Raw genomic sequence first — 27,933 nt, 5'->3', positions numbered from 1 at the left:
AATGACGCAGTAGCTAAAGTAGGAGTCTTTTATAAACATGAATCATGAGCAATAACACATTCATAATATATAATAATACAGTAGATAAAGTTGGATTTTTGCCTCATTCTTGTGAGAATTCTGCGTTTGGCTGAGGCATTGGGGAGTGGTACTATCCAGGACTAGGTGCAGTGTGCTCAAACGACTACCAGTTAAATCTAATACTGTATCATCTCTTTCGCTTTCGTACTTATAGGGTCGGTAGTGCAATCTTCACGCACGCATTGAGTGAGTGATGAGGCAAAAAATAACCCAGACCCCACTGTATACAATAATATACAAGATAATAATCAAGGCTGCATAAATAATGGATATAATGGAAGGGTGAGGTGCCCAAAGAGTCCCACCTCAAACACCAATGACTGCATTGACTCTTACAGGACCTCCTTTAAACTGGTGCTTCTGCAAAAATAGTTCATTTTTTTTACAAAGTTGCAACAAAACTAAATAAGGAAAAGTCACTTTTGAACCCCCGTGTTAAAACCCTTCTTGTGTTCACACACTATTTCTTTCACTAAATTCCCACCACTTTTTAGACGTCCCTTGAAGCTTGTACACATTCTCCGAGGGCGGAATATACGAAGAATATAAATAATCCCACTCTAGATTAGTTGTTTACCCGTTAGTCTGACTGCTGCTGTTCGGCGTTTGAGGCTCACGAGGAGGCGGGGAACTTGAGCTCGGCGATGTCCACCTCAGGAGAGCTGCTCCCGCTGCGGTCGCTGTACGTGTCCCTGAGACAGACAGACAGCATTAATATCCACTTGGCCGGGGCCGGGTATTGTGCCGGTTACCGTGGAGACAGACGGCATCCCTTGGCCAGGTAGCTTTGAAGCTTCCCGGCGGAGGCCAGGAGGAGGCCGAAGTATGGCGGGGAAGGCTTGATGGGCCTGGAGGTGAACTCGGGATGATACTGCACGCCCACAAAGTAACAATGGTCTGAAAAGCAGCAAGCAAGACAATGTCTTTAACACGCTGGCTGCCCAAAGTACTGCCTGAGGGACCCGCTTTCCTTTTCTTTTTTTCCCAGGACTACGGCTAATTCAAAAAGTACATTTAAACTTTTAACATTTCAAAAGAGGATTTGGGCAGAAAATTGAAAGGAAAAACAAAACTTTTATTTCTGGTGTGGTGTTTATTTATGCAGGTCAACAATCTTGGGGGTATGGCATGTACCTTATAGGGGAAAATTACAGAAAAATAAAGATCCTCTTATATTAAGACAAGCAAACCACCCAACCCCTCTTTTTATTTATTAAACAGTTATTGAGCAATGGCACAAACATTCATGTCATTTCCAAAAGAAAAAGTGCAAGATTGTCAGAGACATTTTCCATCCATCCATTTTCTACCGCTTATTCCTTTTCGGGGTCATGGGGGGCGCTGGCGCCTATCTCAGCTACAATCGGGCGGAAGGCAAGGTACACCCTGGACAAGTCGCCACCTCATCGCAGGGCCAACACAGATAGACAGACAACATTCACACACTAGGGACCATTTAGTGTTGCCAATCAACCTATCCCCAGGTGCATGTCTTTGGAGGTGGGAGGAGCCTATCCCCAGGTGCATGTCTTTGGAAATGGGAGGAAGCCGGAGTACCCGGAGGGAACCCACGCATTCACGGGGAGAACATGCAAACTCCACACAGAAAGACCCCGAGCCTGGATTTGAACCCAGGACTGCAGGAACTTCATATTGTGAGGCAGACGCACTAACCCCTCAGCCACCGTGAAGCCCCGACATTTTAAGTGTCAAATAAAAATGAGCTGCATAATAGGAAATGAAATAGTATTCGTCCTTCACTATTTGGAATGTTACTAAGGTTATGAAATTCTCTTCATTCTCTAGGGAGCGACTTTTCAAATGATGCTACATATTAGCAGTAATGCTACTTTTTACAGCAACGCTTTTGCCCCACACTTGAAAAATGACGGTTGTCTGTTGGACATATTCCCACTTGAAGCCAAACCACCGCCAGACGATGGACCCCCCGCTGTTTTTCTTGGGAATTCTTCTTTCATTTGTTTCCAGATCCGCACCTTTTTTCTCTCGTATTACTACTTGCACGGCTAAGTCACCAACAAAGCTAACGTTACCCAGTCTGCTACCTCTCTGCTGGGCGAGGGCGTATACGTACGTAACATATGACGTGACAGGAAGTTTGTGCGCCTGCTTGTGTGTGTAATGCCCGCAGCTAAAACCAACTGCGTGAGAACGTATACTCCAATATTACAATATAGCGTTTTTATATATCGCACAGAGACAAACCCGCGATATGTCGTGTATATCGATATATCACCCAGCCCTACCTGGAATCCTCAAGTTGCTGGCATGGACAATATACGAACCAAGCTATACCGCCCCGGGTGCTGGAGCCTATCTCAGCTGCATACGGGCGGAAGGCGGGGTACACCCGGGACATGTCGCCACCTCATCACAGGGACAGCACAGATAGACAACATTAGGGACACATTTAGTGTTGCCAATCAACTTATGTTTTTGGAGGTGGTGGGAGGAAGCCGGAGTACCCGGAGGGAACCCACGCAGTCATGGGGAGAACATGCAAACTCCACACAGAAAGATCCCGAGCTTGGGATTGAATTCAGGACTACCGTAATTTCCGGAGTATAAATCGCACCTGCCGAAAGAAGGATATAAGGCGCACTGGAGTATAAATTGCATTTTTTGGGGAAATGTATTTGATAAAAGCCAACACCAAAAATAGACATTTGAAAGGCAATTTAAAATAAATAAAGAATAGTGGGTTATATGAGGCATAAATAAGCAACTGCTATGTTAACCTAACATATTATGGTAAGAGTCATTCAAATAACTATAACATATAGAACATGCTATACCTTTACCAAACTATCTCTCACTCCTAATCCATAAATCCCATGAAATATTTTACGTCTCATCTCTTACGTGAATGAGCTAAATAATATTATTTGATATTTTACAGTAATGTGTAAATAATTTCACACATAAGTCGCTCCCGAGTATAAGTCGCACCGCTGGCCAAACTATGAAAAAAACTGCGACGTATAGTCCGAAAAATACGATACTCAGGACCTTGTATTGTGAGGCAAAAATAAGAAATAAAATCCACAAAAAAATGTCAGGGTTTACCACACATTCATTTATTTGTGGCGGCCCGCCACAAATAAATGCTCGACCGCTCATAAAAGCAATGGGACTCTTTCTGTTAATGGAGCTTGTAGTTACATATTATATAAATATGTACATAAAGTGTTGTAATTATATTCCAACTCCGCTTTCTTCTTGGTCATCACCACCGCTGCCCCAGTCACCCACCCCCCCTCGCCCGACCACACCACCACAAATAGATGCCTGACCTGTGGGAAACACTGAATGTCATAATATTTGCAGCACTACAAAATGTAGAGAATGTCCAAATAAGGACTTGCTTGTCAATAATCATGATTCCGAATCTCGCCTCAGTCGCCGTAAGCAGGAAGTGCTGTGTTGTTGGTGCTATAAAAGCTGCTGTGTTGGCGTGTTCAGGTCGGTTTAGTAAGTGACTTATAAGAACTTGACCCAGTAAAGTAAATGGTGTTTGCCATCACTAGCATGCAGCACAATCCAAGAACTATTCCAATTACAGCTGTTAAGGGAAATGAAGTGTTATTTGCCTCTTTTATGTACACTTTGTTTTTTCTCTTTTTTAAATCTCCCTCAATGTGTAAATGAAGGTAAAACGACAACAACAATGTATCTCACCTTGCCTCGTGCATTCATGCATGCAACTAAGTGGATGAAAGCAAAATAGTGCTTTACAAGCTAGGGCAGTGGATAATGTGGTTCAAATAAAACAGCACACCAAAAATGTCTTAATAATCAAATCTAACCCAGTGGCAAACAAGTAAAACATAACTTATTCATTTAGTACATTAACAAGCCTTCAAAAAGACTCAATTTAACATCCTCTACCCTGAAGCCAACAGCAGTGTGTGTAGTGTTTGAACAAATTCAAGAGACAGGGTTTAGTTGATGGCCTTTTTAAAAAGTTTCTATTAAGATGCAAAAGTCAAGAGGCCAAAGCCTTTGAGTGTTGCAACAGACTGCCCACCCCCTCCCCCCGAGAAAAGTATTTTGCTTTCACAACAGTTCAGTGGGAATTTAGAGACCCATCAAAACATGGCAAAGACAAGTCTAAACTTCAACTGTAGAGAGTGTGAACATACAAGCTCAGCAGATTAAAGGCATAGAAGTAGATCATGTTTTGTTTGCCGTTAGAATTTTCCATTTCAAATCTTAAAGGGGAACTGCGCCTTTCATTCAAAGTCATTTTGAAAGACATGACGGATGTATTTAAAAAAAAAAAAAGCATTTTTAACTCGTAAATTGTTAAAAAAAAAGGCATCTTACAGCGTAGGAAATGGGAGGTTGTCTATTCCGCCCATATAACGCAATGAAAAACCTCCAAAAAGGGCCAACAATACTATATTTACATTTCATTACTTGAATATTAACCAGGCATTAGTGATATTGTTATTATAAGCGCTAACGCAGACAAACTATTCATAGCGGCGCCTTGATCACAAGCTTGTGTGCCAACTCAATCATTATTTTAGTCTAGATCATAAATTATGTTGCTCACCTGGAAGTAGAAGGACAAGGATGTATTTCGGACAGTTGGTACACTTTGACAGCCAATTTAGACCCGGAAATGGCGAGAACAACATAAAAAGACGCTAGGTTGCACCTCCATTTTCTTCATGGTGATTATAAATAAATAAATGGGTTGTACTTGTATAGCGCTTTTCTACCTTCAAGGTACTCAAAGCGCTTTGACACTACTTCCACATTCACACACTGATGGAGGGAGCTGCCATGCAAGGCGCTAACCAGCACCCATCCGGAGCAAGGGTGAAGTGTTCAGGTTGGTATTAGGTGGGGATTGAACCAGTGACACTCTCCCACTGCGCCACATGTTGCAAGCATCAAATTCCAAATGAGCTAATATTTGCAAAAAATACCAAAGTTTCTGAGTGTGAACATGAAATATCTTGTCTTTGCAGTCCACTCAATTGAACACAAGCCCAAAAGGACCCGCAAATCACCGCACTCCGTCCCTATTCACCATTTACACAACGCGACAACTTCAGGGGCTGTCACAAATATATTAGAATATGAGAAAGACTCCTACAGATGCCCTTTGAGAGGCCGCGCTGACTCACTTCCTCTCTTCAACCTTCAAAATAAAGGCATTTACATGAAGCCAACAACGCCATCTTGTCATCCACGCTAACCAACTCAAGGACGGTACATTCTTCATCTAAATGGGAATATATGAAAATACTAGCATTCGGCAGAGCCTGTACAGTAAGTGATGTTTTATCATGTTGGTTGGCGCTCATAAAGTCTGCACTAAGTAATAATCAGTGATGTAAAAAAAAAAAAAAAGTTGTGACGCGGTTTGGAATTTTATGTGCCGCGTATGCTTAAAAATAGCAAAATATGTAAATATTTGATGTTATTATAAATGTGCCTTTTACTACATTACATATATACTTACATCATGTAAGTGCTTTGCAGAATAAAACGACTTATTGGCCATTGTAAGTCGACTCTTGATCGCATTTATTAACTATTTAAAATACATTAAAAAAATAAATAAAATGTTTTTGTACATCATAAGGATTGTGAATGACAGGCAACATTTATAAAAAAAACTAAACTTATCTTTTGGAAGCTGAATATACAGAGGATGAACTACTGCTTATTAGGGGTGTAACGGTACACACATTTTTCGGATTGGTACGTACCTCGGTTCAGAGGTCACGGTTCGGTTAATTTCCGGTACAGTAAGAAAACAAAATATACATTTTTTGATTATTTATTCACCAAATTTTCAAAATCTTCCTCCCAAAAATATTTTTCTTATTGGAATATTTGATGTGAAGTAATGGGAACCTTGGATAGGCAATAATTCATAATAACATTGATTTTGATCCAATATTATAGAATAGAATAGAAAGTACTTTATTAATCCCTGGGGGAAATTCAGCACCGCAGTTTGCTCACAATAGACAAGAATAATAATAAATAATATTATATATAAATATATTCTACATATACTCTACATATGTTTATGTTTTGAGCAATGAGTTTGAACGAAAGAAAAAAAAAACAGCTTTGTTTTATTAGTCAACATTGCAACTTTTTCTAAATTACATTTAACCTTTAAGCTTTTTTATGTTTTTGTTTATTTTAATAGTATTTTTAGAATGTGCTGTGGGCCTTTAAAACATTAGCTGTGGGCTGCAAATGGCCTCCGGGGCACACTTTCGACACAAAAATTCAATCTGATAAATCTCTGCATAAAAAGCAGACGCGTGCGCTCTCTTTGTCTCTCCCCCTCCCTCACAAATGCTGCTGCGCGTGCAATGTGTTTTGTTTTTAACCTTCTTAACACTGAACGTACATTGAAAATACACGCAACCTAACTCGAGGTGCCGGACATTTAGCAGCGACCGGGCTAGGTCATAGACTGACCACACGTCCTCTTTTCACCAGACATGTCCTCTTTTGCGGAGCTGTCAGGGCAGAGTTTTTTAAATGCTTTAAATGTCCGGCATTTTGAATATTGTTGACACAACTTGCAGTCCGCTACTAAATATGTCCATGTGGAAACTTGTTCGGTACACCTCCGCACCGAACCGGAAACCCCGTACCGAAACGGTTCGATAAAATAGCCGTACGGTTACACCCCTACTACTTATAGAAGCAGGGACAAAGAGAGGGTGAAACGGAGCAGACAGAAGCCGAGAGAGTGAGGTCGGCGTGACTTGACGATGAAAATGTGGTACAAGCTATGCGGAAATAAATGAATTGCTTACCCAAATCAACTGGAAACGTCCCCGGCCAGCTGGACCAAACACACACCTGTCCATTGAGTGAGTCAATATAATATTGATTGCGATACATGCAGCATATCACTGTTCAACTACAGCTAGCTGTGTAATAATAAAACGTGAAATATGATGGTCTATGTTTTTTTAGTCAGCACAGATTGTAATCCCAAACACGAGATAGGACAACGAACTCAAAAGCCATTAAGATGTTGACACGGTTGCCAGCGTACCTCTTGTACAGTTCCTCAGTGTTTGTTCTTACAATAACAATGTTGTTTGTTATACAGGTCATTGAACGTAAATAAAGTATTGTTGGCGGCTTTAAAAGCGGAATGTATTGCTCCAATTTGAACAACTCAATTACAAGTTCGGATGGGACAAAAATCAAACCCTTTTGTCTTCTTGTCTCTCATAATGATTGTGAACAATAGGCAAACATCTTGAAATGCTAGGAATCCCCAATCTAACTTCCACAGAGGATGGGCTTTGCAAATGGGAAAGTGTAAGCTCAGAAAAGAGCTGTGTATGTACCATGCAGTGGGGAGTGATACTATAATAATAATAATGATGTAAGAGCTGTAGTCTAACTCCTGGATCACCAGTTCAAGGGTGTGTCACTCTGGGCGGTACACGTGCTTAACTCACCTTTCAACTCAATGATCTCCATCCGCTCTCCTTCCACATCCTGGCCAACGAACTGAAGACCTCTCTCCTCAAAATGGTGCTTGAGCTCTGGATTGACCTGAAGCGAGGAGAGTTAAATTCACTTTTTTAAGAGCCACCTCCAATGATTGAATCCGGACCAAAAGATCACAATTGGGAAAATTAAAGGGTCGTCATATGATATCTTTTTTCTACATGTAAAGCACTCGCTTGTGTTCTACATGTATTGTTTATTGTTCTTTGGTCAATGGTCAACAAAGCAAACAAACAGTTGTACATTCATAGATTGAAAATAAAAAATGTTGCAGACCGAAAGGGTTTAGGCTGAAGTTAAACACTTATTGCGCCTAACCCTATAAACAATTTCAAGTACAAAGTAAACTTCCGAAAATTATAAAATGTCCTTTGCACAACCTATTATAAATACACATTATAAACAACATGAATGTAGTTCAATTTTGTACACAGTACAGGCATGTGAGATATCCCTGTGTACATATTAGACCTTTGCACTAATTATATATACAAACAATTGTACTTCTATTATTATTTATATATCATGGTTAATTTTTGAGAATCAGCACCTCCAAGTCCGAGTCCATGGTTCTCGCCCGGAAAAGGGTGGAGTGCCATCTCCGGGTTGGGGAGGAGACCCTGCCCCAAGTGGAGGAGTTCAAGTACCTAGGAGTCTTGTTCACGAGTGGGGGAAGAGTGGATCGTGAGATCGACAGGCGGATCGGTGCGGCGTCTTCAGTAATGCGGACGTTGTATCGATCCGCTGTGGTGAAGAAGGAGCTGAGCCGGAAGGCAAAGCTCTCAATTTACCGGTCGATCTACGTTCCCATCCTCACCTATGGTCATGAGCTTTGGGTCATGACCGAAAGGATAAGATCACGGGTACAAGCGGCTGAAATGAGTTTCCTCCGCCGGGTGGCGGGGCTCTCCCTTAGAGATAGGGTGAGAAGCTCTGCCATCCGGGAGGAGCTCAACGTAAAGCCGCTGCTCCTCCACATCGAGAGGAGCCAGATGAGGTGGTTCGGGCATCTGGTCAGGATGCCACCCGAACGCCTCCCTAGGGATGTGTTTAGGGCACGTCCAGCTGGTAGGAGGCCACGGGGAAGACCCAGGACACGTTGGAAAGACTATGTCTCCCGGCTGGCCTGGGAACGCCTCGGGATCCCCCGGGAAGAGCTAGACGAAGTGGCTGGAGATAGGGAAGTCTGGGCTTCCCTGCTTAGGCTGCTGCCCCCGCGACCCGACCTCGGATAAGCGGAAGATGATGGATGGATGGATGGATGGATGGGTTAATTTTTAATTAACATTAATCACAGTATTAACTACAATGTTGATTCAAGAGTGATATATTTTTTCAAGACATTGGTCTTAAAGTGTTTTTTAAAGGTGTGAATGGAACTGGAACATTCTAAGGAATCATCCAAGCTGTTCCACAGTTGAACTCCTCTAACAGAAACACATCTACTTTTTAAGCCTGTTCTTATTTTTGCTTTCTGAAAGAAAGCTGAACCTCTGAGGTCATAGGGATTCTCTCTGGGTTTAAATCTCACTTGTAAACACCCAGGCAGCATGTGGTTGTGAGCTTTGAAAGCCACAATAGTAGTATTGAGGTCAACAAGATCGTGCAGTTTTAATGTTTTTAAGCATTGGTCTGGTCATGACAATTGGCATAATTTACAATTCTAATCGCTTTCTTTCGAAGTAAAAATATAGAGTTGATGTTTGATTTGTAATTGTTTCCCCAGATTTCAACACAATAATTAAGATATGGGAGTATGAAATAATTATATAACATGATAAGAGCCTTTTGGTTTACAGAGTTTTAAATTTTATGTAACATAGCAATATTTTTTGCCATCTTTGTCTTAAGTATATTTATGTACAGTTTCCAATTTATCATCTATATAGATTCCCAAAAAAGTTATTGAATACACCCTTTCTATCTCCATATCATCAATTATTATATGACGCCGTATGTTATTTTTCCTATTTCCAAAAATTATATATTTAGTTTTATTTAGGTTGATTGATAGTTTATTGGCATCAAACCATTGCTTTAGTATGTGGAGTTCGATTTCTACAGTCTCTTTGTCTGGTTATTGTATGTTTATCTGGAAATTGTTAATTGCGGTTGTTTGGTCAACATTTGGCATGTTTCACAGTCCATTTTAAAGCTGCTTTCTTTAGGATGTGCCGTTTTGTGGCCAGATTTATTTACGTGCCACCACTTTTTGTCTTATCCCTGTCAGCTATGTTGTAGATTTTAGCGCTTCCATTGCAAGTCTACTGACGGATATAAGTTAGAACGATATGCTGCTTTTTATTAGAAATGACAGATGCATGTGCATGTACGAGCCAATCTGCCGGACAACAAAAGCATACTGTATTTTCCGGGCTATAAGGCGCACTTAAAATCCTTTCCTTTTTTCCCCTAAAAACTTGACAGTGCGCCTTTTAACTCTGTGCGCCTAATGTATGGAATAATTCTGGTTTTGCTTACCGACCTCAAAGCAATTGTATTTGGTACATGGTGTGATAAGTGTTACCAGTACATATGGCAGTCACACATAAGAGATATGTGTAGACTACAATATGACTCAAGTAAACAACACCAACATTGTATAGGTTCCATTGAAAATATAGAACATTACACATGGCGCTCAAAAATCTAAGTGTTTTAGTACAACTTTGGTAAGCTATGAAGCCGCACCGCTTGAAGAATTGTGTTGTGCTTCAACATATGAGTATTATTATGGTGTGAATATAAGGTAAGACATTATCTGGCATTTTGTTTCACACTATTATGCAAAAGTTACTTTTCTTACCTTCTGGTACCTGCTGATCTGTATATGGGATCTGCATAAATCCTGAAAAATTGCACGCGTCCGCCTTTGTAGTCCGTGACGACCCCGTAATCGATAAGCTTCTTATTTTTCTCTATCTTTTTGTTATGTGACATTCATCCTGCACTGTTGCCATTTCTAATATAAAGCGGTGTAAAGTTCTTACTTATATCTGTCAGTAAACTCTCCATGAAAACACTAAAACATACCGGTGTAGTGAGTTTACATTATTCACCCAAGGAACTTTAGTTATTAGAGTTCCAGTTGGATGGTGTTTTCGGGTGAGGAGATGCTGCTCCCTTATTGATTGAAGTAAAGTCTGATAGTCATTAAAACAGTTAGCTCCATCTTATGACACCTTTTCCACTCCCGTCCTTGAACGTTACACCGCTACAACAAAGATGACGGGGAGAAGACGCTGTCGAAGGTGAGCCAGGTAAATAAGACTGCCCACTAAATGGCACTTCCTAGAGAGACTGTCAGAAAGCGACTTGAAGATGATCTGTAAAACATCATCTATGCAACATTTGGACCGAAGAACCACCATCACATGTTATGTAGACCACAAGGAAGTGTGTTCAATTTAGAAAAAAATAATTTATTAATGCAGTCTATAATCCGGTGTACTTTATAAATACTCCGAAAGTTTGCATGTTTATATAATAGTTCCTTTAAAGTTCTACAGTTAGGAGATAATTTCTGATAAGGGATTATCCATCCATCATCTTCCGCTTATCCGAGGTCGGGTCGCGGGGGCAACAGCCTAAGCAGGGAAACCCAGACTTCCCTCTCCCCAGCCACTTCGTCTAGCTCTTCCCGGGGGATCTCAAGGCGTTCCCAGGCCAGCCGGGAGACATAATCTTCCCAACGTGTCCTGGGTCTTCCCCGTGGCCTCCTACCAGTTGGACGTGCCCTAAACACCTCCCTAGGGAGGCGTTGGGGTGGCATCCTGACCAGATGCCCGAACCACCTCATCTGGCTCCTCTCGATGTGAAGGAGCAGCGGCTTTACTTTGAGTTCCTCCCGGATGGCAGAGCTTCTCACCCTATCTCTAAGGGAGAGACCTGCCACACGGCGGAGGAAACTCATTTCGGCCGCTTGTACCCGTGATCTTATCCTTTCGGTCATGACCCAAAGCTCATGACCATAGGTGAGGGTGGGAACGTAGATCGACCGGTAAATTGAGAGCTTTGCCTTCCGGCTCAGGGATTATTATTATTATTTATTTCTATTTAATACGTTTCGTTTGGGAAGCTGAAATGTGCATATTTAAGTTTTTTAACCGTTGATATGGTTTCAGTTGCTACGGTTACGGGCAGTTCCGTTTCCGCCAGCTGGTAGAAAAAACTGTTAAAAGAGTTTCGGCACTAACAGGCACTGCAGCGTCGGTAGTACTACATGGAAGACAGTTTACCACGATTGCAGATCGGAGGAAGAACCCACAGTAAGTTTACTTATTTCAGTGTTATAAGTGACAGTTTATCATTTGCACTAGTTTAAGTTTAGGACGTTTGGCGCTTCACGTTGACAGTATAAGTGAAGTGCATGCTAACCACTAGGAAGCTAACCGCAGCTCGCACTTGTGTGCGGCCGGACTAGTCGACAGAGAGGTGACCCAGGACGAGGCTGGTTCTCCTCTCGCTCCAGACTTTACCTCCTGAGGCGTGCTAAAGGAAGCATGGACGTGCTTTTTCCCCTCTCATCTCTACTCCACAAGGGGAGGTGTCCCCCCCTCTCCAACGCCCCCTTTGTATCCAGCAGTTGCAACTCACCACTCCACCCCTAAATGCACCACCGATTCAACAGGACCTCAACTGAAACATCTTCTACCCCAACCAAGGGGCCCAGGTTGGACTGTGTGTGTGTGTGTGTTGTGTTATTGGTTTAGTGCGGGTTGTTCTATTGGGGAGGTAGCATGTGAGTGGGGAAGACTGACTGATGTGTAATTAATGTCTGGTTATTGTATGTTTATCTGGAAATTGTAAAACTGTATAAGCCGTCTCCTCTCACTCTCTTAAGATAAGATTCTTCCATAAATAGTGAATAATTAGAGTCATCCCCCTAAGGTAAAAATACAGTACTTTACAAGCTGCCGTCCAATAAATGTGAAAAGATAAGAAATAGACCATTCATCGGCAGTGTGCCTTATAATCCGGGGCGCCCTATGGTCCGTAAAATACGGTAACAAAAACAAGAAGCTTATTGCGTAAGTCAGACTACAATGGCGGACTGGTGCAAAGTACTTTGAGTTCCATATATGAAGATATCCACTGATGTCACAATTGGGAAAAACGTCACAAATTAAATTCCTAACAGCTCTTTGAAGGAAGGCAAAATAGTTTGAAAAATATCTTCGCAATGCCTCCGTTGTTTTATTTCAACATTTCAGGACGTGCAGATCCCAAATACAAAAAAACAGGTACCAGTAAGAAAAATTGGTTAGCATAATAGGTCCCCTTGAAAGAGGACATCTATGTTTGCGGACTTTGGTGTTCTAACCTCAAATCTGTGTCTGTGCCTCTCATCAACATAGTCCACGTCGCCATAGAGTTTTCCTGTGAGAATAACAACATCAAATCATCAGTGAACTTAGTGGCTTGAATAGCAGCAAATACTATAAAAAAAAAAAAAAAAAAAAAAGATGAGTCTGCACATACTGAGGGCACAAGTTTTGGATTTGATGAGGGTCCTTCTCTTCCCCAGTCTCATTGTACCTCCCATTTGTCCTGGATTGTGCTCTGGCATGTCAATCACCTGCAGGGAAAAAAAAACTATTCAAACCAGGTCCATTAATACAGAAAATATAAAAGTGAGTGGACCACTTGAATTGGTTAACGTGGACGCTGACTTAAACAAGTTGAATAACGTATTTGGGTGTCACCATTTAGTGGTCAATTGTGCAGAATATGTACTGTACTGTGCAATCTACTAAAAAGTTTCTTCAATCAATCAAAAAACTTGGCTGTAGCCAGCAAAGGCGCCGCTGATTCAGTCATAAATAACTTGCTGTCTAAACTGTTTCATATTGTAACTGTATGAATGTTTAAAATAAACTACCGTAACATTTCAGACTATAAGCTTCTACTTTTTTCTTTCACTTTGAACCCTGCGGCTTATAAGACGGTGTGGGTAGTATAATGAATGTGTTGTCCAGTAAATACCTTTCGGGCATAATCTTATTTTTTCCACATTGTTTGCACTATATGATTGCACTTTGCATTGGCATGTTTATTTTTAGTTAGCACTTTGTCTTTAGCCCCTTTTATTTTATTACTGATTTTTTTTTTAAATTTTAAATTAAATCCCTGTTTACATGTTTGTTTACAAACTCCGTTTCCATATGAGTTTGAAAATTGTGTTAGATGTAAATATAAACAGAATACAATGATTTGCAAATCCCTTTCAAGCCATATTCAGTTGAATATGCTACAAAGACAACATATTTGATGTTCAAACTCATAAACTTTTTTTTTTTTTTACCAATAATCATTAAGTTTAGAATTTGATGCCAGCAACACGTGACAAAGAAGTTGGGAAAGGTGGCAATAAATACTGATAAAGTTGAGGAATGCTCATCAAACACTTATTTGGAACATCCCACAGGTGTGCAGGCTAATTGGGAACAGGTGGGTGCCATGATTGGGTATAAAAACAGCTTCCATGAAATGCTAAGTAATTCACAAACAAGGATGGGGCGAGGTACACCACTTTGTAAGCAAACTGTCGAACAGTTTTAGAACAACATTTCTCAACGAGCTATTGCAAGGAATTTAGGGATTTTACCATCTACGGTCTGTAAAATCATCAAAAGGAGAAATCACTGCAAGTAAGCGATGATATTACAGACCGATGATACATCAGGTGGTACTGCATCAAAAACAGACATCAGTGTGTAAAGGATATCACCACATGGGCTCAGGAACACTTAATAAAACTACTGTCAGTAACTACATTTGGTTGCTACATCTGTAAGTGCAAGTTAAAACTACTATGCAAAGCAAAACCCATTTATCAACAACACCAAGGAACGCCGCTGGCTTCACTGGGCCCGAGCTCTTCTAAGATGGATTGATGCAAAGCGGAAAAGTGTTCTGTGGTCTGACGAGTCCACATTTCAAATTATATTTGGAAACTGTGGACATGGTTTCCTCCGGAACAAAGAGGAAAAGAACCATCCGGATTGTTATAGGTGCAAAGTTCAAAAGCCAGCATGTGTGATGGTATGGGGGTGTTTTAGTGCCCAAGGCATGGGTAACTTACACATCTGTGAAGGCACCATTAATGCTGAATGGTCCATACAGGCTTTGGAGCAACATATGTTGTCATCCTAGCAACGTTATCATGGACGCCCCTGCTTATTTCAGCAAGACAATGCCAAGCCACGTGTTACAACAGCGTGGTTTCGTAGTAAAAGAGTGCGGGTACTTTCCTGGTCCGCCTGCAGTCCAGACATGTCTCCCATGGAAAATGTGTGGCGCATTATGAAGTGTAAAATACGACAGCGGAGACCCCGGACTGTTGAACGACTGAAGCTCTACATAAAACAAGAATGGGAAAGAATTCCACTTTCAAAGCTTCAACAATTAGTTTCCTCAGTTCCCAAACGTTTATTGAGTGTTGTTAAAAGAAAAGGTGATGTAACACAGTGGTGAACATGCCCTTTCCCAACTACTTTGGCACATGTTGCAGCCATGAAATTCTAAGTTAATTATTATTTGCAAAACATCAAATATGTTGTCTTTGTAGCATATTCAACTGAATATGGGTTGAAAAGGATTTGCAAATCATTGTATTCTGTTTATATTTACATCTAACACAATTTCCCAACTCATATGGAAACAGGGTTTTTATAATAGAAGGGGCAATAAAAATGTGTTTTACATAACAGTAAGTACTCGTGATTTCAATATTGACCAAAAATTATTATTTTGGCCATAATCCTGCAGCCCCATTACGATTTTAATCACATTAATCACACTTTTGCATTTGGATTAATCATGATAATCGGAGCAGCTGGGGCAGTATTGTAGTCTCTCTGCCGCACTGTTGTGACGAAACGAGAGCTGAGCCAGAAGGCAAAGCTCTCAGTCTACCGAGCTCTCTACATTCCTACTCTCACCTATGGCCATGAAGTGTGGTTCATGACCGAAAGAATAAGATCGCGGATACAAGGGGCCGAAATTAGTGTCCTCAGAATGGAGGCTGGCATCTCCCTTAGAGAGAGGGTGAGAAGTTCAGTCACCCGAGAGAGACTTTGAGTAGAGCCGCTGGAAAGGAGCCAGCTTAGGTGGTTCGGGCATCTCGTGCGGATGCCTCACGAGCGTCTCCCTAGGGAGGTCCTTGTTGCAGGTCCCACTGGGAGGAGACCCCGCGGTAGGCTAAGGACCAGATGGGGGGATTACATCTCCTCTCTGGCCTGGGAACGCTTCAGGATTCCCCAAGACAAAGTTGCTAATGTTGCTCTGGAGAGGGAAGTCTGGGGGTCTCTGCTGGAGCTGTTGTCCCCGCGACCCGATTCTGGATAAGTGGTTGAAGATGTATGGATGATTAATCACAGTAAACTACTTGCGTGCATAATTTAAATCAACTTAAAAAAGACCCAATATTTGTACACGAATGCAATTTTATCGTCAGAATAAAAAAAAAAAAAAGTTACTCAAAAGCACCACATTTATTTGATCAAAATTTGCTGTTTTATCTAATCTCCTATTGAGGTGTATTTTGAAGTCAAATTTACCAGCAAGCGCACCAGTCCAAGTAGCCTTACTCATCTTTACATTAAAGCATGCATTGACCTGATCACAGTCTGCATAAAAACCTGCTTTGCCTTTCAGGTAACCATACACGGTTCAGATACAAGAACATGGGTTCTGTTTACATACCGGTTTGTCTTATAGACCGGAAAATACAGCATACATGATTACTAAGATAATTTTAGTGATTAATCGCATGAGTTCACTTTGATAGCCCTTACGTAAAAGCAAAGCTTATAAACCTTCCAGCCTTTTCTTTCTGCATTGTGCCTTTTTTCCCCCCACTATTGTATAATTTTAATCATTTGATGTGCACCAATTGGGGTATTTTGGACAAACTTTGGTCAAAAGAGTACAACATAGGATGTTTTGAAACACATCAATTATTGGAAGTTATGCAAAATCCATGCTGACTTCTCACTTATTCTGCAGGTTAAACTGCACATGTATGGTATTAACCAAGAAAAAGGTACTCGTTCACGACAACCTCAGGGGTTCCCACACATTAATTTATTTGTGGCGGCCCGCCACGAAAGCATTACGGCCGCCACAAATAAAAAAAAAATCCCCAACCCCCCAAAAAAACAAATCAAAAAATTATTTTTCTTTTTGCCGGCTTTTGACTCGCTCGACCGCTCATAAAAGCAATGGGACTCTGTCTGTGAATGGAGCTTGTAGTTACATATTATATAAATATGTCTATAAATATGTACTTAAAGTGTTGCGATTATATTCCAAGTTCGCGTTCTTTTTAGTCATCGCCCGCCGCCCATCTCCCCCCCGATCACACCACCACAAATAGATGCCTGACTTGTGGGAAACACTGAACCTACCACTGGGTATTTGGAGTCGGGGTTGAACTCTGTTGAGTTGGCGTCTGAGAAAGAGAAAGAAACATTTTCTATCGAACGCTTGACTGAGTAAGACAGGATCAAATGTGTACCAAAGACTCACCTTCCCAGCCGAGAACATTGCGGGCGAATTCGCACACGGCCAGCTGCATACCCAAACAAACACCTAACCGAAAACAAGACAGACAGGATTTCTGCTGAATAAGAGCAACTAATAAAAAACATAAGTCTGCAAAACCAGCATTATTTGAATACACCTAATTGCAGCTCAATAATGTACAATAAGGTACGTTTCTTAGGTGTTAAACAGTTTAATAAGGTTGGAATAATTACAGGTTAATTGATACTTTAAGAGAGATATTCACTTAATGCTTATTATTGTCGTCCCTCATTTAACATAATATACAATCTATTAAATCTGTCTATTTCCAGTGGAGTATTTTCTTACCTAAGAAAGGCTTATTCTGTTTTCTTGCCCAGTTTATAGCCAGCATCTTGCCTTCAGTACCTCTCACCCCAAATCCTCCTGGCACCAACACGCCGCTGTGGTGGATATTTAAACATTTACACAATAGAGTGGGTAGTTTCTTAGACAAAAAGAGTCATAAACACTGCTAATTGCACCAGAAAAGATTTTCCATTCAATTTAACGACAACAGCTGGGCATGACTGATGGCTCTCTGCTGCCATCATGTGGCAAAAAACAGACATGGGCTTGTGGTCATGTACTCACTCAGCGCTGCAGAGTTTTTGCCAGGCTTCGTGATATTTCACCGGCTCATCCTGCAATGTACCGGGCTCCAGGTCGGCCGAGTCTATGTACTGGAACCGTGATGAACAATTGTGTTAAAAAAAATCTGTCTACGTTAATGAATAAATGGGGTTCATTTTCCATACCTTGACCACTAGCTTGTGACTGATGGCGAGGGACGAGTGCTCCAGGGCCTTGATGACAGAGGTGTAGGAGTCTGACAGCTTTGTGTACTTGCCCACCAGGGCTATGGAAACGTGCTCCAGGAGACGGTCGGATCTGACGAGGAGGAGTTGGACTCAACTTTGTTCAGAACATACAATATGCAAACTAACCCAATGCATTACTATAACGTTAACAAACAATAATGATGTTATTGTGAACCAAGATGGGCAGAAATAAGTATTTTGTGTGCATGTAGAGTCAGGGCCAATCATGGTGAAACTGCGTTTCAGTTTTAGGCTCCTAAAATCTGCAATAGTCTTCCTGAAGATGTTGGCAATGTTCAAATCCAGCCAGAAAACACTAGGCCGTAGTGACCATTTATGAAAAAGTATTGCGCTGTTATTGTTTTGCATCCCCTGTCATCCTAGTACCCCCAATTACCCCAAAGGAGGAGTTTTGCAGTCTAATGGCGTGTGGGTTAAAAGGAGTTTTTTAGTCTATTAGTCTTGCGCTCGGGATGAAAACCTAAACTCCTGTAAATTGAATGATGTGGACATGCTTGTTACTTGATACTTCTAATACGCTCCTCTCTTGGAAACTTTGTATCTGTAAGTAATTTGCAACTATAATCCCATTGATACTTTATATTGACAAATGTGGACTTTTAGACTGTAATATTGTTCATTTAGAGCAGCGGTTCTCAAATGGGGGTACGTGTACCTCTGGGGGTACTTGAAGGTATGCCAAGGGGTACGTGAGAATTTTTTTTTTAAATATTCTAAAAATAGCAAAAATCCTTTATAAATATATTTATTGAATAACACTTCAACAAAATATGAATGTTAGTTCATAAACTGTGAAAAGAAATGCAACAATGCAATATTAATTGATTTTACCCTTTAAAATAGTTTTTAATCATATTTATTTTATTTTTTTCAGTCATTGGTGGAGCATAATATTGTTTTTAACATGGCTGTGCAGCACTTTGGAAACGTTCTTGTTGTTTAAATGTGCTTTATAAATAAAGAGGATTGGATTGAACATTTAGTGTTGACAGCTAGATTTTTTTGTGGACATGTTCCATAAATATTGATGTTAAGATTTCTTTTTTTGTGAAGAAATGTTTAGAATTAAGTTCATGAATCCAGATGGATCTCTTAAAATCCCCAAAGAGGGCACTTTAAGTTGATTACATCTATGTGTAGAACTCTTTATTTATAAGTGAAACACTTGTTTAGTTTTTCGTTATTTTTATATCTTTTTTTTCCAAATACTTCAAGAAAGACCACTACAAATGAGCAATATTTTGCACTGTTATACAATTTAATAAATCAGAAACTGATGACATAGTGCTGTATTTTACTTCTTTATCCCTTTTTTTCCCAACCAAAAATGCTTTGCTTCGATTAAGGGGTTCTTGAATTAAAAAAAATGTTCACAGGGGGTACATCACTGAAAAAAGGTTGAGAACCACTGATACAGAGGACATTTATTACATATGTCCAGCTTGTGTAGCTGCTAGCTCTTAGTAGACCATAGACTACCATGATTAGCTTTTGTAAATAACTGCCAATCGAGCTTTGCACACGTAAAAGAGTTATAGGACTGCTTGTATTGGATATTTAAGATGAAAGCTGATATAATTCTATGCACATTTGTTTGCTGATATCAGGCCAACTTCCAATTCTATTATCGGATAGATTAAGTACATATCCAGGATATTACCTGTGCAAATAAAGGAAGTAAGAATGACAAAAAGTGGCCCACCTGTCAGCCATCTCCTTCCACTTGGAGAGCATCTTCCTGGGCCTCATCTCAATAGCAAGGTTTAATCTCTGGCAGAAGTAGCCGACGACGCCTTGTTCCTCCAGCAGCAGAGGAACTCTGTAAACTGAAGGCACATCATGGACACAGATCACCTGCAAAACATACACAAATGAATTTGACTTCCTAGCAAAAGGGTTGATTTATCTTAATATGGCTGTACATCACCTGTGTGGGCTCCACGTGACAGAACATTGAGATCTTTTCCTTTACTGCAGTTTCTAAGGGCGTTGTACAGCGGCACATGACCTAAAGGCATGTTAGGATAACATTAAGATGAAAACAATAAAAGTCCTGTATTGTGTTTAGTAGTTTGCAGGTGAGAACATTCACCAAATCTGGAGAGAGTCCGAGACCCCGCAGCTCCCGCACGCTGTTTTGGGTCGGTTTAGTCTTCTGCTCTCCTGTTGTGTTGGGCTGAGGACAAAAGACAGAACTGAAGCACATACACTTATGTTTCGTACACCCTGTGTCCAAAGTTGACAGAAATTTTTTAAACACTAAATATTTTTAAGCAACGTATATCCGTGGTAAAATATAGATAAAGACTCAAATGCAAGGTGCCAAAGTAAGAAAGTGCCAGTGGGCCAAACAGCAATTTTAAGCACCATAAGTGAGGAGTTTAGCCACATACTTCAATATATTATGTAGTGGAGATCGCCTTGTTTGAATAGATGCCAACTAATTAGCATTGCAGACATGACATCAATGATTGTGTGGGTTTCAAAGGTCAAATTGAATATGTATTAAATTCGTATTACACGGCTCGGCAGGCAGGCCCACTTTGGGCACCACTGCTCAAACGACTTTAAAATAATGAGCAAAAATGTCAGGCCTAAATACTGCAGAAAAGAAATACATTTTATGTGCAAGTACACACATTTCAGGGATTCCCCTAGATTGCAACTATATATATATATATATATATATATATATATATATATATATATATATATATATATATATATATATATATATATATACACACACACAAATATATATACCGTATTTTTCTGACTATATGTAGCAGTTTTCAGCCTGTTGTTCACTATTCTTCATTTATTTTAAATTGCCTTTCAAATGTCTATTCTTGGTGTTGGGTTTTATCAAATAAATTTCCCCCAAAAATGCGAATTATATGTTTTTTTCCTTCTTTATCATGCATTTTCGGCAGGTGCGACTTATACTCCGAAAAATACAGTATTTATATATATAAAAAAAAAAATATATATATATATATATATATATATATATATATATATATATATATATATATATATACACACACACACATATATATATATGCACACACATATACATACGTATATATATATATATATATATATACATACATAAATACACACACACACACACACACACACACACACACACAGTGGGGCGGTATAGCTCGGTTGGTAGAGTGGCCGTGCCAGCAACTTGAGGGTTGCAGGTTCGATTCCCGCCTCCCTCCACCCTAGTCACTGCCGTTGTGTCCTTGGGCAAGACACTTTACCCACGTGCTCCCAGTGCCACCCACACTGGTTTAAATGTAACTTAGATATTGGGTTTCACTATGTAAAGCGCTTTGAGTCACTAGAGAAAAGCGCTATATAGATATAATTCACTTCACTTCACACAGTATACACACATGCAGTTTATTGGCGCTTTCGTTTCGACAAAAGTGGGCTCACCTGTGGAACAAGGCTGACGTGGATATTGCAGAAGTTCTCCTTTTTCACTTTGAACTGAAATTGTCTGAAGGCCTCGATGAATGGCATGCTCTCGATGTCCCCCACCGTGCCCCCCAACTGTGAACGCAAGACACAGCACATGTGAGCCTTGTGTAATCACGACAAAGCCTGGCCAATCGCACACTGCTAGCCAACATTGCACAGGACTTCACAAGAAGAACTGGACTGCTTTTTCAGAGGTGCAATGAACATGTGGCTGCAGTCAGGCTAATACATTTTGTCATGCTAATTTAAGGCAGGGGACTCACTGGAGATGAACAAGCAGTGATGCTAGAAGTAAATAGATAGGTTGACTGGCCTCAGCTTAAATAACAATTACATTCCATTTCTCTCCGACACACCCAAATGTACAGCAGTTTTTCATGCATGAACGCTTCAGGAATCCTATTTTGCAACACAGTCCTGTTCTTCTGGAATGTTCACTTTCTATCCCCCTCTCAACATACTCTCTTTCTTTAAATGAGGCAAAAGAAGCAGACCAAACTGACCTCTATGACACAAACTTGAGGCTCCACGCCGTCATCGTCGACAGAGATCTTGGCTTGGCTCATTACCCACTCCTGGATGGCGTCTGTGATGTGTGGGACCACTGGATGACAAAAAAAGACAAGACGTTAGATTTATTTTCTACTAATGTGTAATTTTAAAAGGCCTACTGAAATTAGATGTTCTTATTTAAACTGGGATAGCAGGTCCATTCTATGTGTCATACTTGGCCATTTCGCGACATTGCCATATTTTTGCAGAAAGGATTTAGTAGAGAACATCCATGATAAAGTTGGCAACTTTTGGTCGCTAATAAAAAAGCCTTGCCTTTACCGGAAGTATGTGCGCGTAACTTTAATATATTGATTTATTTAGTCATTTTGCTCCTTACATTGTTTATAATGTGAGCCACCAGCAGTAAGAGCAATTCGGACCGAGAAAGTGACAATTTCCCCATTAATGTGAGCGAGGATGAAAGATTCGTGGATGAAGATATTAATAGTGAAGGACTAGAAAAAAAGAAAGAAAGAAAAAAAAGCGACGGGTCCGGGCGGCAGCAGTGTGGGCGTTTCAGATGTAATTAGACACATTTACTAGGATAATTCTGGAAGATCCCTTATCTGCTTATTTTTTTAATAGTGTTTTAGTGAGATTGTAAAGACATAACTCAAAGTCGGATGGCTGTGGAGAACACGCCAGTGTCTCAGAGAGAAGCCAAGCTCACAGCTGCCTTTTTTGACAGCTACTGCAGGAGGACGCATAATCCACTGATGTCTCCGGTAAGAGCCGGCTACATATCACAATTTTCCCATCCAAAAAACATGCTGGTTGACGTGGAGAAACATGTTCGCTTGACCGCTCTGTGTTAAAGCTTCACAACAAACAAACACCGGCTGTGTCTCGGTGCTAAAAGCAGCTGCAATCACCGCTTTCCACCAACAGCATTGTTCTTTATAGTCTCCATTATTAATTGAACAAATTGCAAAAGATTCAGCAACACAGACGTCCAAATTACTGTGTAATTATGTGATGAAAGGAGACAACACACATCATTCCGCAACGTTTTCAACAAGAAACTCTGCGGGAAATATAAAATTGTAATTTAACAAAAACAACCGGCCGTATTGGCATGTGTTGCAATATTAATATTTCATCATTGATATATAAACTATCAGCCTGCGTGGTTGGTAGTAGTGGCTTTCAGTAGGACTTTAAGCATGTTATGGCTGGTATAAACTATCCATCCATCCATCCATTTTCTAACGCTTATTCCCTTTCGGGGTCGCGGGGGGCGCTGACGCCTATCTCAACTACAATCGGGCGGAAGGCGGGGTACACCCAGGACAAGTCGCCACCTCACCGCAGGGCCAACACAGATAGACAGACAACATTCACACACTAGGGCCAATTTAGTGTTGCCAATCAACCTATCCCCAGGTGCATGTCTTTGGAAGTTGGAGGAAGCCGGAGTACCCGGAGGGAACCCACGCAGTCACGGGGAAAACATGCAAACTCCACACAGAAAGATCCCGAGCCTGGATTTGAATCCAGGACTGCAGGACCTTCGTATTATGAGGCAGACACACTAACCCCTCTTCCACCGTGAAGCCCTGATATAAACTATGGGTTTATAATTTAAAACAAAATAAAATATATATTCTATAATTATTCTTGATCAACATATTACATAAGTCTGTTCTTGGATGTGTTATACTGAAAACTCATGTAGTCACAAAGTTCCATTCCATTCACTGTCCATGGAGGCAGTCAAAAATTGGAGAGTAGCGTTATTTCTGAAAATGGGGAACAACATTGACTAATAAAGCTGATGTTGAGTGCATGAGAGAGTGCAATGGACAGCATATATTGAATGCCGATTTGTGATAATACTTCAAATGCAGCTACTGTCATCTTAACTAGTAAAAATGTACATGTATGTTAGGAGGTTGCCTACAGCCACAGATGTTCATAACAATATTTTTTGACCGAGCACTATTGTGTTTATTTCATTTGGCAGAGTAGCTAAAGGAAACTCAGCCGGTAACTAAATTGAGACGTTGATTGTAGTATTTAACTTTAATATATTGATTTATTCAGCCATTTTGTTACAGTAACTTTATTTTCCAAAATCTGCAACTTTTTTCCTCACACTTTGCACACAGCCGCTTATAAAACGGTAAAACTAATTTATGGACTTCTCCTTTCTAACGGCCATAATGTTTTGCATTCAACAAAAAGTTTTCATAAAACACACGCAGAGAGCATGAAAATGTGTCATTGTTTGTGCTATGGCGCCATCTTTTGCTCACTGCAAGAGCTACATGTTGAAAATGTACTTTTTTCATGGTTGCCTTTAGGGCTGGGCGATACAGCCTTTTATTAATATCTTGATATTTTTAGGCCATGTCATGATACACGATATATTTCCAAAATTTGCATCGGACTTGAATGAACACTTGATGCATATAATCACAGCAGTATGAAGATTCTATGTGTCTACATTGCTGCATTAATATATGCTACTTTTGAACTTCCATGCAGAGGAGATCACAATATACCAAAACTGTATTTTTTTTTTTAAAGTTATTAAGCAGTGGCACAAACTTTTGTGTAATTTCATAACAGAAAGTGCAAGATTGTCAGAGACATTTTAAAACAAGCTGTGAGTGCAATTTTGTGCATGTCAAAGATGACATATCAAAACAACATTAAAGTGAACTTTTTGTACAGAATGCCACTACAATAGTTTAAAACAAATAAAGTGCACTTTTGTGCATGATGTCACACAAGATATTTCAATAACTGTCAAATAAAAATGAGCTGGATAATAGCAAATCAAATAGTGTATGTCCTTCGCTATGTGGTAGGTTCCTGCGGACGTTATCTCCTTCTGTTGTAGACTATTTTTTTCATACGGTGTTGATCTGGAAATGGTTGCTTGGGCATTTTTTTGGGTGTGGCACCGGACGGAGATATTGACATGCCGTTTCAAGCACTCTTCATTTTCTAGCGGGTGACTTTTCAAATGATGCTACACATTTGCAGTGCTGCGACTTTTTGTAGCAACGCTTTTGCTGCATACTTGACATATTACGGAAGCCAAACCAACGCCAGACGATGGACTCCCTGCTGTTTTTCTTGGGAATGAACTCTTCCTTCATTTGTTACCAGATTGGCACCTTCTTTCTCTCGTATTACCATTCGCACCGCTACGCTGGCACCACTGCTAACGTTAGCCATGTTTCTATCTCTCTGCTCCGCGAGGGCGTATGATGTTGCACGCGTGACAGTATGTGACGTATGTAAGAAGGTGTGCTTCTTTTATGTCTCTGTGAGAAGGTGGGACAAGAAAGAGTGAGAAACGCCTGTCGTGTAATGCCTGGAGTTAAAAGCAACTGCTTGAGAACGTATACTTGAATATCACAATATAGTCATTTTCTATATCGTACAGAGACAAACCCGCGATATATTGAGTATATTCGATATTTCGCCCAGCCCTAGTTGCATTTCTACACTATATTTTGCATTTAGATTTTTTCTCATCTATCAACCTCTTGGCTGTCTTTTTGACCCTCACATGTCCCCATGAATGTTTGTGCCACTGCTTAATTACTGATCAATAAATACACTTTTGGTAAATTGACTTAGTTGTGATTTCCCTCTCTGCATGAAAGTTTAAAAGTATCATATATGAATGCAGTATGAAGAATAATGTTTGAATGTAGACACATAGAATCATCATACTACTGTGATTATATGTATCACGTGTTCTTTGAAGGCTAAGGCAAAATATGGAGATATATATGGTGTATCGTGATATGGCTTAAAAATATCGAGATCTTAATAAAAGGCCATATCGCCCAGCCCTACACTATGGAGTTATTAAGTCAGTTTAGCTGATTGGAAAGCTAGCTTCCGCAGCTAGTGGGTCCATGACGATGACTTCTGTTTTGCTTGATCAGCCGTTTTTACTGCCGAGTTACAGGCATTGTTTGAAAACAATTAAGGTATGTAAATAAACATTAACATATCTGCGGCTTATAGTCAGGTGCGGCTAATATGTGTATGAAATTAAATCCCTAAAATTTTGGTGTGCTCTATAGTCTGGAAAATAGGGTAAATTAACTACTTTATTATATTTAAAAAAAAAAGAAGTTATATATTAATGGATCGAACCTTGCACAGTCTTTCCCAAGTAGTCTCCTCTTCTCTCCTTGTTGATGACCGACTGGTAGATCTTGCCAGTGGTCAGGTTGTTGTCTCTCGTCAGGCGGATGTCCAGGAAACGCTCGTAGTTGCCCAAATCCAGATCCACCTCTCCGCCATCATCGAGGACGAACACCTCACCTGCACCCAAACAAACGACATACACAGGTTTGTGGGTGTCGAAAGAGTCAAAACTCCGCTGAAACACATTCGGTAAACACATGACAAATGTGAAGTGAGGATTGCTTACCGTGCTCGTACGGTGAAAAGGTGCCAGCGTCGATGTTAATATACGGGTCGATTTTAATGGCCGTGACATGAAGGCCGCATGACTTGAGGAGGGTCCCTACGCTGCTGGCAATGATGCCCTTACCAATGCCCGAAATGACACCACCGGTGACCAGGATGTACTTCATAGTATTCATAGGAGGTCTGGACACATAGGGAAATTATTTGTAGAATACACCAGTACAAATTGAAGAGTGCCTTCCATTCACCACAGGTTTATCACAAAGGGTGGAGTGCCATCTCCGGGTTGGGGAGGAGACCCTTCCCCAAGTGGAGGAGTTCAAGTACCTAGGAGTCTTGTTCACGAGTGAGGGAAGAGTGGATCGTGAGATCGACAGGCGGATCGGTGCGGCGTCTTCAGTAATGCGGACGTTGTACCGGTCCGTTGTGGTGAAGAAGGAGCTGAGCCGGAAGGCAAAGCTCTCAATTTACCGGTCGATCTACGTTCCCATCCTCACCTATGGTCATGAGCTTTGGGTCATGACCGAAAGGATAAGATCACGGGTACAAGCGGCCGAAATGAGTTTCCTCCGCCGTGTGGCGGGGCTCTCCCTTAGAGATAGGGTGAGAAGCTCTGCCATCCGGGAGGAACTCAAAGTAAAGCCGCTGCTCCTTCACATCGAGAGGAGCCAGATGAGGTGGTTCGGGCATCTGGTCAGGATGCCACCCGAACGCCTCCCTAGGGAGGTGTTTAGGGCACGTCCAACCGGTAGGAGGCCACGGGGAAGACCCAGGACACGTTGGGAAGACTATGTCTCCCGGCTGGCCTGGGAACGCCTCGGGATCCCCCGGGAAGAGCTAGACGAAGTGGCTGGGGAGAGGGAAGTCTGGGTTTCCCTGCTTAGGCTGTTGCCCCCGCGACCCGACCTCGGATAAGCGGAAGATGATGATGGTTAAGTACAAAAAAAATGTGAAATAACCGAAGACATGTTTCATATTGTAGTTTCTTCAAAATAGCCACCCTTTGCTTTGATTACTGCTTTGCACATTGGTGTGAAATGGCGGGAGTTTGACCTCGCTCGGCTGTTTCTAAAGGACGACGCCGACGAGTTGATTTGCGTCTAATTAATTAACAGATTAAAAGAGCAGACTTTGAGTCAATGTGATGTTTGAGCGGATGTCAAACATTCAAAGACGCTAAATCACAACGAGGTGAACACCTTAGCTTGTCAAGACTAGGGCAATTAAAAAAAAAACAAAAAAAAAAAACACTGCGCCAACTTACCCGGCAGCTACACAGACAGAGGGATGGATAATAACGTGCTGGTGAGTTTAGCTCAGTTGTTTTATCTTTTTCTTTGTCTTACTGAAGTCTATTTGTGACTCCACGTGTTGTCGTGCAGGCGGGCTGTCTCCTGCCTTCTTCTTTGTCTTCTATACTCCCGCTGCGTCCTATGGCTTCCAGGGCAGTGCTGCCCCC

At 40.9% G+C, this 27,933-nt stretch overlaps 1 protein-coding gene across 1 annotated transcript; it reads right to left on the bottom strand.

Annotated features, from left to right (window-relative positions):
* Positions 1 to 14: 14 nt before the first annotated feature.
* Positions 15 to 27,933, bottom strand: LOC133561613 (CTP synthase 1). Its single transcript, XM_061915011.1, has 19 exons — positions 27,739 to 27,933; positions 26,476 to 26,657; positions 26,196 to 26,366; positions 22,022 to 22,122; positions 21,474 to 21,590; positions 20,116 to 20,199; positions 19,951 to 20,031; positions 19,726 to 19,877; positions 17,940 to 18,072; positions 17,776 to 17,864; positions 17,491 to 17,585; positions 17,146 to 17,208; positions 17,025 to 17,068; positions 13,096 to 13,192; positions 12,938 to 12,993; positions 7,563 to 7,659; positions 834 to 978; positions 659 to 773; positions 15 to 197 (listed from the first exon to the last, which is right to left on the bottom strand). Exons 2-18 carry the CDS (start codon positions 26,648 to 26,650, stop codon positions 695 to 697), a joined length of 1,779 nt encoding a protein of 592 aa, XP_061770995.1. The 5' UTR covers positions 26,651 to 26,657; positions 27,739 to 27,933; the 3' UTR covers positions 15 to 197; positions 659 to 694.

Source organism: Nerophis ophidion, linkage group LG11 (genome assembly GCF_033978795.1).
Source record: "Nerophis ophidion isolate RoL-2023_Sa linkage group LG11, RoL_Noph_v1.0, whole genome shotgun sequence".
NCBI classification, from domain to species: domain Eukaryota; kingdom Metazoa; phylum Chordata; class Actinopteri; order Syngnathiformes; family Syngnathidae; genus Nerophis; species Nerophis ophidion.
This window is presented reverse-complemented; position numbering and strand designations above follow the sequence as displayed.

Coding starts and splice junctions, on each gene's coding strand:
- LOC133561613 (XM_061915011.1), bottom strand. CDS start 26,650: ATGAATACTATGAAGTACATCCTGGTCACCGGTGGTGTCATTTCGGGC. Junction 19,878..19,950: donor GTCACGTGGAGCCCACACAG/GTGATGTACAGC, acceptor TATGTTTTGCAG/GTGATCTGTGTCCATGATGT. Junction 12,994..13,095: donor ATCCAAAACTTGTGCCCTCA/GTATGTGCAGAC, acceptor TTATTCTCACAG/GAAAACTCTATGGCGACGTG.